The sequence below is a fragment of the Bos taurus genome, chromosome 15 (assembly GCF_002263795.3).
Source record: "Bos taurus isolate L1 Dominette 01449 registration number 42190680 breed Hereford chromosome 15, ARS-UCD2.0, whole genome shotgun sequence".
NCBI classification, from domain to species: Eukaryota; Metazoa; Chordata; class Mammalia; order Artiodactyla; family Bovidae; genus Bos; species Bos taurus.
In genome coordinates, this window is record NC_037342.1 from 52377377 (window position 1) to 52389897 (window position 12521).

The window sequence follows — 12521 nt, forward strand, 5'->3', positions numbered from 1 at the left end:
CTGAGAGGCCGACCTGAATGCCCAACTACTGAACCTGCACACAGTGGCTACTGAAGCTGCGTGTGCTGCAGCCCACACTACAGAGTCCGTGCAGTGCATCGAAAAGATCCCACACGATACAACAAAGATTCCACTTGCTGCAACTAAAACCTGATGCAGTCAAACAAATTAAAAAAAAAAAAAAAAGAGGGAAGCGGTCAGTGGACGGAACCCTGAGAAGCATCAACAGAGTTGGATAAAGGCAGAGAATCCCTCAAAGGTCAATGAAAAAGAAAGCCAGGAAGTAGAAAGCAGACCAGGAAAGTGTGGTGGAACAAATGGGTCCACTTCTCTCCATTACTGCTCTTCCCCACTAGTTCACATTGCTGTCCTCTCTTGCTTGGACCATTGCTCCAGCCTCCTAATGACTCCCCATGTTCATTCTGTCACTTTCTACTCATTCTCCACCGAGCTGCCACAGTGTGTTTTTAAAAAGCTGGGATGTCCCTGGTGGTCTAGTGGTTAAAAATCTGTCTCTAAATTCAAGGGATGCAGGCTTGATCCTTGGTTGGGGAACTAAGATCCCACATGCTTCAAGGCAACTAAGCCCACTCACTCCAACTAAAGAGAAGCCCATGCCCAGTGACAAAAAGCCCACATGCTACAATTAAGACCAAGTGCAGCCAACATAAAATTATAAAAATTAGTAAGTAAAAATAATTTTTAAAAATGCACAATCAGTCATACCACTATCTGGCTTATAATCTTACAACAGCTTCCTATCACATTTAGGATCACGAACCAAGTCCTTAACAAGGCACTCAGTATCTGCTGAATGAACAAAGACAAAGGTTCTAAGTGGCTCAAAGAACTGTGTCAAATGCTGATAAGAGGGTCTAGGAAAATAAAACCGCAAATATAACTAGATTACCATGTGGAAGTTATGACCCTGGAAGAACTATTTCACAGTGAGGTAGAGGGATGGATTTGATGACAGCCGAGTGAGGGGTGGGTAGAGGTGATTATTTGTAAAGGACAGATTTTCTTTGAGAATAGAAGCTCTCAAACCTCAAAAGGGCATGTATCTTATATCATCTCACTGTCTGTCGAAGAGGAAAGTAGAGGCCTGGGAAAAAAGTTCTCAATAAATGCCTGCTGGAAAAAAAAAGCTTCTGTTTCACAATTAGACTGCTTTAATGCTCACAGAGCTTGTTATAATTTAAATATACTTTCCATAGTTGTCACCTGGCAATCTCACCATGGCTCAGTGAGGAAAGTGCCAGCGTAATAAGCTAGACCTCCCAAGATGTGTTGATTTCTATAGCCTTCCTTTTCCAGAGCTTTGTTTAATTTACCAAGTCCATCGCAACCTGGCATGGAAGAAATTAGCAACAACACAGGGGTCATGGAGCTCCATTAATTTCTAACTTTCAATCTGGAAGAACTATGCACTCTATTACTCTGCTAGATAAGAGACTTACAGGTCGCAGTTTCCCATATGAGGTCTCAGGAGTATGCCTGGATGCCTGCGAGAATCCTGGCGATTCGGCATGGAAGCTGTTTTCTAAGGGAGGGAATCAAAGAAGCTCAATTATTTGTGTTGCTGAGCAATATAGATGGTAATTCAGATCTGTTTACCCTTCAGATGAACACGTGGCTTTCTAAATTAAAGTGTATTTTGATACATGCCCAGGAGACCCCTTACCGTTTGCTGAAGGAGAACGGGAGAAGTACTGGGAGCCCCTCTTATCTGGGCTGGGGTAAGGGCTGCTGGGAGGCTGGTCGTACAGCGGCAGTGGAGGCAGGGAGCCGGGCGGTTTGGGGGAAGGAGAGACCTGCAGCAAAGGAAACAGAGGTTACATAGTGCTCACTTCAGGAAGGAGATCAGCTGGCTTCTCTGACTGCTCCTGGCAAATAACCTTTCTCTGGAGCTAAGTTATGATTGTTAACTGTTTTGACCAGCCTGCTGCTGCTGCTGCTGCTAAGTCGCTTCAGTTGTGTCTGACTCTGTGAGACCCCATAGACGGAAGCCCACCAGGCTCCCCAGTCCCTGGGATTCTCCAGGCAAGAACACTGGAGTGGGTTGCCATTTGAAGATGATCTCTCTTGGTAAATGCATGCATGCTAAGTCGCTTCAGTTGTGTCTGCCTCTTTGTGACCCCATGGATTGTAGCTCGCCATGCTCCTCTGTCTGTGGGAATTCTCCAGGCAAGAATACTGGAATGGATTGCCATGCCCTCCTCCAGGGGATCTTCCAGACCCAGGGATCGAACCCACGACTCCTGCGCTGGCAGGCAGGTTTTTTACCACTAGCACCACCTGGGAAGCCACACTTGAAAATATGTGGGTTAAAGTATCTTTTGATATTGATTTCTAACATAATTCCACAGTGCTAAGAGAAGAGACTCTGTATGATTTCAATACCTTTAGACCATGACATTTTTGCACCTTGTTTTATGTCCCTGTATATGTTCCAGTGTCTCCTAATTTACACTCTATGGGAACTTGAAGAGAATTTGTATCCTACTATTGTGTGAAAATTGTATAAATCTTAATTACATTGAATTGGTTCACAGTGCTTTTCAGGCCTACTATATCCTACTTCTCTGTATATTCATTCTACTAATGTTTGAGAGTTTGATATTGAAACTCCATCTAAAAGCCTTAATTTATCTACTTAAAAAATAATTGTAAAACATGGTAGAACTATATGCAACCTTGCTTTGTATTTTCCAAGTCTCCTGTGAATCTGTTATCATCCTTTCATAATTAAAAAAAAGTAAAATAAAAAAGCAAATGAGCCTGGAATAACCACACTACCACCAGTTTTGTGTTGCATTTAACTTTTTCCTTCCATAGATCTCATTATACTACTGATTTTAGTTTAAACAGTTACCAAGTCAAACCATTCTCTAGAGTTCTATTGAAAACATATCAAATTAGTCAATTCAATGAAGAACAAAAAAAAGAACAAGTTGTATTTTTCGGTGAAGATAAAATAACTGGCTGAGTTTCTGACTTCCCCAGGCTTTGTAATTGTCATGTTCAATGGTCATAATACTGTACAAGCAAGATGGGCAGACATATTCCTTATGGTCCTGGACCTGCCAAGCCTGTTGTGACATATCTGAATTAGGAGTGTCCCGTAAAGACAAGTTTTGCTATGATGAAGTAAGCCTCAGGCCACATGAGTCCATGGGGCTTTGGAAGTCTCATTAGTTCTCTGAAAAGGACTAGAAGGACCTGGGCTGGGCAGGGAGGTTCTGACAGTGAGGGAGAGAAAGAGGTTGCTAATATTTTTACTGTATACACTAACCACTAACCACAGAGACAGTATATTCCCTCTCCAGTTTCTTTCTTTCTCCTTGCCAAACCAGTCTTTTGTAGGTCATACACACTGTAGTATTTTGGTTCCTCAATTCAGAGAGCAGAATGTGGGAGACATGAAGTGTAATATAGCCATTACACAGAGCCTGACTGACAAGTCTCTGCTTCCCAGATTCAGTCTTGTGGAAACCTGGCAACCAAAAATTGGAGTGGTAAGGGCAAGGTTGAGACCACAGCCCACTTCTGTGTGGGTCAACAGACTCTTTGGGAGTTACTTTCTTTAAATATCTTTTACTTCCGCTTTCTTCCCCTGTTGTGCACCTGAATCTCTCGCATCCATGGAGTGTCACCATTTTCTGAGGTTGAAAGTTCTTCCACTAGCACCGATGGGAAAACTCCAATCCGCCCATTGAATTCTCCTTCCCAGAAGCCATCGTCATCCTGGTTTTCTTTGTTCAAGATTCGGATGATTGCTCCCTCAGGAAAAGATAATTCATCATCTGTCTGGCCCTCGTAGTCATAAAGTGCTTTCACGAAACAGACTAGGTAGCAAGAGAGAAAAAGGCAGTAAGAACACTGACAACCAGGTAACTCTTACAACCACCCCATGCACAAGTGACAACTAAAGAGTGTCGAATGGAATAAGAGCAGAGCTGTGATCTTGTACTCACTGAAGAGCAACTCTAGGGTTCTACTGTACATGATACACATGGCCAAATAAATACATTACAGAAAGGGAATAAACCCACGTTTTTAACCAACTGAAGGCTGACTCCAGGGTAATAGGGTTTATACCAAATGTGACCAAATAAAGAGTGCCTTGTTTCAGTCTTTACCACTGGCATCTCCGTTGAGGCTGCCTGAAACGAGTTCGGCCTCCGTGGAATTGCTGGATGTGTGTGACCGACTGTCCAAGGCAGCCAAGGACTGCAGCATGCTCAGCAGACTGTTCGAGGTGGGAAACTGTAGGTACTTTTCTGGCACATAACCCACTTGGCCGACTTTATTTCGAGCCTGAGTAAAAGACATGTGACAAAACAGGTTTGCACACACAATTTGGACAGGGTACAACAAGAACCAAAACAAACTCCTGAAAATGTCACAAGAAGGGGTGATATGAGCAAAGGAATATACCTTTACCCAGTCTTCCATATCTCCATCTTCAATCACTTCTAACACCTCATGTTCCTCAATGGTCAACTCATCTGGTTGAGAAGCCTGCAATGTAGGATGGTCATGGACAAAATTAAAAAGGTTAGATAAAGAGCAGATGTGAACTGATCATAACAGAAACTGGGGATCAAAATATTGAAATGATTTTGAAAAACGTATTGAACATAAAAATTTGAGTGTTGTAAAACTATCATAATGAGGTGAAGTTTTGCTGAAAAAAGTAAACAAAATAAAGCCACAACAAAAACTGGAGAAACGGAATCCTCAAGAGGCAGTCAGGCTCAGTGAACACAGCACTCTGCTGGAGTAGGGGACCTGGGTTCCAGCTCCAGCTTATGTATCTATTGGTAAGTTATTCAACTTCTTGATGTCTCCATTTCTTCAAAATGACAATCCCGCCATTCTCGGGAAGATGGGGGTGGTGGGGGGTGGGTGGAGTCAGTGTGGGATGAGTAAGCACAGAACCATGATGGTTTGGGAAGCACAGGCAAAGGAGAAAGCAGTGAACCAGAACTGCACCACAGGGCTACAGTGGAGGTGCAGGCGGTGAGAATGCAAAGAGCTATGTACATGGACTGAATGACAGCTTGAGCGGTGCCTGGAATTGGTCTCGAATCACCATAAAACAGTGGCCAAGAGAAGTAAGTTGTAGGAGAGAAATGATTGATATTGGTCAAGGCTTGGATTTAAGATGCTCCAACTTAACTGTAGACACTGGGCTGATCCATTTGGGTGCTTCTGCAGAAGTTGCTGTGACTTTTTTTATTTTTAAAGTAAATAAAAGCAGGAGTCCACTGGCATTGGACACCCAAATGCTGCCCGTGAGGCTGTAGAATCTGAGGGCAAACTCTCAGGGACTCTGCAGAGGGGTTAGAGGAAGAGACTTTGTTTCCTGAAGAGACCTGTCTGTTACATGTAACAGGAGGGATCTGCAGGCATCTTCTGGTTCTTAGTGAACAGTTGTAAAATCTTTCCCCAAGTCTCAAGATCAGTGAAAACTATCAGTTAAGACCATATAGCTTTTCAGATCTCACAGTCTCAAAGTATAAAAATATCTCCAAGTTACATAAGCAAAAATAAGGCAAGGCTCATTTCCCAAGACTCATTTCCCATTGCATGTACATTTCATCAAACCCAGATTCTGGACATTGCTATAACAGCTGCTTGAGATAGAAAAACAGTACTGAAAATGGCTGACTAATTACAGAACTACTACAGAATCAGAATTTTAAGCAGATTACCTCTGACCTAACAAAATAAGAGAAAAAAAGAGTCCACTGATTTCTAATGGCTTTTCCAGTGGAACTTCTTCACTAATCTGAAACCACACTATGCCTTGAATATACCAGGAAAAGGCACCTATATAACAAAGATGTTTTTCCTAATTCTGTGGCAAAACTTTTCAAAGGTTATCAATACAATCAGATTTCAATGTGTGTGAGAGCAAAGCAGGAGAGTTAAACACTTTGTTACATAAGCAGTGCTGTATATAGCATTGTTATACTAGCTTGATCATACCATACCTAAGCAGTGACCAATTCTTTCACTTGACAAGGTCAAGTTCTTCCCATGACACTCAAGACCCTGTGGTCTCCTGATGTTTTGGCCCCAGCAAACTAATCCCTAGTATCTGAATACACCATGTTATGTATTGTCTCTATGCCTTTCTTCCAAGAGGCCTTGATCCCTCTTTCCCATTTGGTAACTGGAATTAGATTACTGTGAGTTCAAGTCCAGCTTCAGTCTCTTTCTACAGGCAAGTGACTCTAAGACCTTTCAGAGTCTCAGTTTTCTTTTTTATTCCTATTACAACGCAAGCTCCATGAAGGCAGAGATTTCTGTCTGTGTTGATCAGTGCTGTATCTCAAAGCCTAGAAAAGAGCACAGCATGGTACATGGAAGGTACTCAAGTAATATTTGTTGAATTAATGGATTGGTTGATAATTTCTTCCTTATAGGATTATTGAAGGGATTAGAAATATATATATATATATATATATATATATATATATATATATATATATATTGATACTAGGCACACAGGAATTCATAAATGGTAGCTATCATTATTACCCATGATTTGATGCCTGGCTTATATGTATACCAAGACCACCCACAATGAGCTGGTTGCTTTTTCCTCCTTTTATTCTTATAAAGCTTTGAGCGTCCCTCTAACACTGACTATTGTGGCACTCAAGTTAGCTGTTTGCACTTGTGGGCTTTCTAACAGAATGACTTCTTTAAGGCAGGGAATGTAATTCTTCTCACTCATCCCAACCAAGGACAGCAAGTAGTGAGTAAATGGTTATTAAATAAACACATGGTCACACACTACTTCATGAAGTCTTGATACACAGTGACCGCCAGAACCCCAGAAGCAGCCATGCCCTCTGCTTCTACCACCACCTTTCTAAATTTCCTGTTTTCTGTTAAAACAATATGTTTTTTCCTGATCATAAAAGTAATAAATGTTCACTGTAGAAAAGCTAGAAATAGGTATAATCGAGATCTTAAGGTAATACAATTTGGCATCTTACTTTCTTGATGTATCATTTCTTCTTACAAAAAAAACCTCAAATGTAATTTTTCAATTATCCTCATAATATTGTTATGATTATATTATATGAATGGTTAATTTATTCAATTATTTCCTTATTGGACTGCTAACTTTGCTCTTATAAAGTAATACTATGATGAAAAAAAATTTTGTACCCAGAATATTTTTCTATACTGTGGGTCACTTGCTTAGGACAAGTGCTAGTAGGGTCAAAGTGACAAGCATTTTTAAGGCTTTTGAAACGAATCCTTAAATTTAGCTTTTCTTTGCTCTTGCTAGATTAATTTAGGCTTTCTTTGCTTGTCTGGACCATAGGAATCACAATTAGGCTTATAGTTAAGCCTCTCTCTACTCTAACCTACCCTCTCTGGAATATCTATACCATGAGCAGGGTTACCTTATTTTAAAGCCCAGTCTGATTTTAGGACACGTTATGGCTTCCTTCAGCCAGGATAGAAGCCAAACCTTGGTGTGATCTACAGGTCTATCTGACATCTTTACTTCCAGCTGCTCTGTTTCCCACGTTTGATGCTCACATACCTGTCATTTCCTGGACACTCTATTATCTCATCAAACTGTGTCTCTGCATCTGTTGTTTGCTTAGAAGGGTCTTTCCCTTCTCTACCTCATCATTGTGACTAGAAAGACCTTACTCCTGACCTCACTGAAATGCTACCTTATCTGCAAAATTCCTCAGATGCAATAATCAATCACTCAGATCCTTAGGACCCTCTCCATTTAAAGACCTTAAATTTAATTCTGGAACTTCAGAGTAAATATTACACTGAGACAGAAGACAGGGAAACAATCCCAAACTAGCTGTATAATATTTTAAAAACATTGTGTAAGTATTTTAAAGATGACTTCAAATTTTCAGAAGATTATCAAAACAGTTTACATTGGGGAGACAAATCCCAACTCTTTTAGAAAAGAAGAAGTACTGTTAAATATATAATAAAAGGATGTTAAATGAAAAGAAGTCTGGTAATCACCGATATTGAGGAGTAAATGATGTCAGTTTTTCACTCTCCAGGCATGGTGCTGGTGGGAGTGAGAGTATTCCACATATGCTTAAGATTCTCTCCACATACTTCCTCTGTTGTTGTTCCTCAAGCATGGCATTAACATGAAAGGGATTCATTAAAATGAAAGGGATTCATTCATTCAAGCTTCCCTCACATCATGCATTTATTCGTTCCACAATTATTACCTGAGGACCAACTATGTGCCAGGCACTGTCCTAGGTGCTGAAGACACATATGCAAGGCACACAAAGTTTCTGCCTTTAGGGAACTTCAGTGCAGAGTTAGATAAAGAAATGTGAAAATAAACAAGATTAAGTTTGGTTGGTGATAGTATCAATTAATAAATGAGGACAGAAGGGTTATTTTGGTTGGTGATAGGTTCTATATAGTATCAATTAATAAATGAGGACAGAAGGGCAATGGGATAGAGTAGTGACTGGAAAGTTGTGTATGTATTTAGGTGGTCGGGGAAACCTGAGGAGGCACTATTTGAGTTAAGCCTATATGAAGTGCACTGGGCAGCCAACCAAGAATTGGGAAAAGGCAGTTCTAGGTAAGGGAAAGCAAGTGCAAAGTTGTCAAGTCAGGAAGGAGCACAGTGCTTTTGAAGACTGAAAGGCAGCCAGAGTTGCTAACGTGTAGTGAGTAGGTTCAGTGGGTTGGTCTGACATGAAGCTAAGGAGACTGGAAGGGGCCAGATCAGTCTGGACATTACAGAGCCTAGTAAAGAGTTCATTTTTCTTTGTGTGATGGAAAGCTTAAAAAGAATTTTAGGCAGGGGAATAAAATAATCTCCTATATATGTTAAAGATAAGTTTGGCTGTGGGGTGGAAAGTGGACTCTTGGCAGACAAGTATGAAGAAGGGATACCAATCACTAATTTTTTTTTTTTACACTAATCAAAGTAATGGCCTAGACCAAGATGTGAAATGTGAATGGATTCCGAATATGTTTTGGAGGTGGAGTCAACAGGACTGGCCATTGACTGATGAAGGGAGTGAGAAAAGGGAAGAACTGGGAAAAGAAACTCAATCTACTTTGAGTAAAAAGTTAATGTGAAAGCAGGGCAGGGTAAGAGAGATTAAAAACTATTATACCAAATCAGCTTTGGAAGTTAGAAGAAAAATCTATTTATCCAGGCCCCTGCTTAACCTGGAAACAAGAGATGGTTATATTAATATTAGGATAGGCAAAGTTTAACAAAACTGTTTTTTCAAGCAATTTTACTTTAATACCAATTTTGAAAACTATCCCAATGGAGAGCCTTGTGCCAAGCAGGCAACTGATAAGGAAAGGAGTCTTATTTACAGAAAATTTACTAGATGCCAGGCCTTGTGCCAAGCAGGCAACTGATAAGGAAAGGAGTCTTATTTACAGAAAATTTACTAGATGCCAGGCACTGTGCTAAATGCTTTGCTATACAAGTGTTATCTCATTTAGTCTCCACATTAGCCCTATAGTATTATCCCCATAATATAGATAAGAAAACTGAGGCTCACAGTGACCAAGGGACTAGTGTGGTTATGTAGCTTGTAAGTGGCAGAGACAAGATTTTAACTGAGGCCGTCTGACATCAGAGCCTAGACTCTTCCCTGTTATGTTACATTGCCTCTAATATGAACAGAACACCAACATTATGGTAAGTACAGCATAAGAGGCTGGGTAGATACCATTACTTGTACCTTCAGAGTTGTCACAATTTAACATGAGAAATATGTTAGAGAAATACAAACCTTATAGGAATAAACAACTTTGCAGGTGAGTGGGTAATTTCTTAAGGTACCAGAAGGGCTGGAACTGCTGTCATCAAAAACATCCATGTTGTCCTCAAACTCTTCTCCTTCTTCTCTTTCAGTATCTGCATTAAGCTAGGAAAAATCAGAGGCCACTGGCTAGCTTAGTTACTTCAAGAAGATGCATGAAAGCAGCAAACAACCGGATTGTTTCAAAATGTTAATTTACTCATTCAACTGCACATAGGAAAGTGTTCTGTTCTCACTTGCATTTTTCATGTTATGAAAGGACTGACATTTTTCTTTCTTTTTAAAACCAAGAGTCAGTTAAATACTGACTAATGAAGGCCTCTTACCATTGAAAACTGATCATATTAGCAAACATTAAAAAGATTTCTAAATGCTACCAACGCCTTGGACTGCAAAGAGATTCAACCAGTCTATTCTGAAGATCAGTCCTGGGCGTTCATTGGAAGGACTGATGCTGAGGCTGAAACTCCAATACTTTGGCCACCTCATGCGAAGAGTTGACTCATTGGAAAAGACCCTGATACTGGGAGGGATTTGGGGGCAGGAGGAGAAGGGGACGACAGAGGATGAGATGGCTGAATGGCATTATCGACTCGATGCACATGAGTTTGGGTGAACTCCAGGAGTTGGTGATGGATAGGGAGGCCTGGAGTGCTGCGATTCATGGGGTCGCAAGGAGTCGGACACGAGTGAGTGACTAAACTGAATGAACTGAACCAACGATATAGAGAAATAGGTTTTCGTCTATGGCTGGTTTAAACGTAAACTGGTACCTCCTTGAAAAAAAAGCCTGCATAGCAATGAAGACCCAGCACAGCCCAAAACAATAAATAAATAAAATTACTTAAAAAAAATAGATACGGATAAATTAGAGCGTGTGTGCTCTGCTGGTAGGAATGTAAAATGGTATAGCTGCTTTGGAAAAATGCTATGCTGGTTCCTTAAAAAAGTTTAACATAGAATTACCGTATAATCCAGCAATTTCACTTCTGTACTCCCAATGCTCTTCAATTTTAATTTCTATTCTGTTCTTTCAATTATTTTTCCCAAAAGACTTTGAAAGCAGGGATGTGAATAGATATTTGTATACCAATGTTGACAGCAGCATTTATTCACAATAGCCACAAGGTGGAAGCAACCCAAGCATCCACTGACATGGCTGGATGAACAAACTGTGGTATATGACAGCAGAATATTACTTAGCTTTAAAAAGGAAGGCCATTCTGACACATGCTACAGTATGGGTGAACCCTAAGGGCATTAATATTAAATGAAATGTGCCAGTCACAAAGAAGACAAATACTGCATGATTCTACTTATATGAACTACCTAGAGTAGTCAAATTTATAGAGACAGAAAGTAGAATGCTGGTTGTCAGGGATTTTGGGCCTGGGGGAATGGGGAGCTACTCTTTAATTGGTATAGAGTTTCACTTTTTGCAAGATAAAAAGAGTTCTGGAGATGGATGATGGTTAATGGTTGCACAAAAAAATGTGAATGCACTTAATGCCACTGAACTTGGTATTTTAAAATGGTTTAAATGATGAAGTTTATGTTGCATATATTTTGCCACAGAAAAGGGCACAGTTTCTTTTGAAATGTAATTTCAAGGAAAATAAATGAAAATAAATCCAGTTTCAAGGTATATTACTGGCCATAGCTAAAAGGCATATATTAATTAAAATGGTATTAAGTGTAAAAATGTATTTATCTAGAGTACTGTCTATTACATTAAAATGCAAATAACACTTAAATGAGCATAAACATCTGACAGAGGTAGGCAGAGTAAGAAGGACTAAGACTGGGGAACATAGGAGATTGGCTTGTTCTATGTATCTCTGAACTATAAACAAAAAGTAAGTTTTACTTTTTAAATTAAAAATCCATCAATGAAGAAACAAAATAAGTTCAAAGGTTTCTTGGTTTCTAGCTACATACAAACACTTATTTGGCTACTTTTCCCAATGTTCAAACATACAAAGGCACTAAGATTTACACAGTAAGGACATAAGGGATGGGCAGTCAGAATTGGGCCTTATGGTAGAACAATTAATTAAAATATCAAACACCTACTTAATGCTGAACACTAAGCTAGGCTCTGAGATATGAAATGAAGGACACAGTCTGCTTTGCAGGAGTTCACAACCTAGAGTGGGAAGTCAGCATACCCAAACGCTGAGTGCACAGACGGCCCTGTGAGTGTGGACAGAGTGACTCGAGAAGAAGGTCAGAGCAGATTTCTGTCCATGGGATTCTCCAGGCAAGAATACTGGAGCAGGTGGGCATGCCCTTCTCCAGGGTATCTTCCGACCCAGGGACTGAACCCTCTTGGGGTTGGCAGGCAGGTTCTTTACAACTAGCGCCACCTGGGAAGCCCTCAAACTAACAAACATATTTACATATACTTGGAAGATGCCTTTATATTCTAGAAAAGGTTACAGACAACTGTGGGCACAAAAAGCAAAACAAAACACCCTTACATCCATGAAAAAATTAAAGCCAATGTGGGTAGAGCAAGTTTCCAAAAATACAGTGTAAGGAATGTTAATATGTACTGTGTTTGGCACTGGGAATCAGTTCAAAATGTTTCATCTTGGCAATGTTATCTGATACTAAACATTCTTTTTTTCTTCTTTATTTTGAATTCATTTTCTGATTCTCACAGAAGGGAATGGAAGGTTGCAGTGATGGCAGCAG

The 12521-nt window shown here is 40.1% G+C and overlaps 1 protein-coding gene across 1 annotated transcript in view; it reads right to left on the reverse strand.

Moving 5' to 3' along the window:
* FCHSD2 (FCH and double SH3 domains 2) overlaps positions 1-12521 on the reverse strand; it is a 244535-nt gene that overhangs the window by 3221 nt on the left and 228793 nt on the right. Inside the window, exons 14-19 of the mRNA XM_002693439.7 lie at positions 9795-9929; positions 4441-4524; positions 4143-4320; positions 3628-3848; positions 1685-1814; positions 1461-1543 (exon numbers count right to left, since the gene is read on the reverse strand). Coding sequence (XP_002693485.1) covers positions 1461-1543; positions 1685-1814; positions 3628-3848; positions 4143-4320; positions 4441-4524; positions 9795-9929 — 831 coding nt within the window. The remainder of the gene's footprint in view (positions 1-1460; positions 1544-1684; positions 1815-3627; positions 3849-4142; positions 4321-4440; positions 4525-9794; positions 9930-12521) is intronic.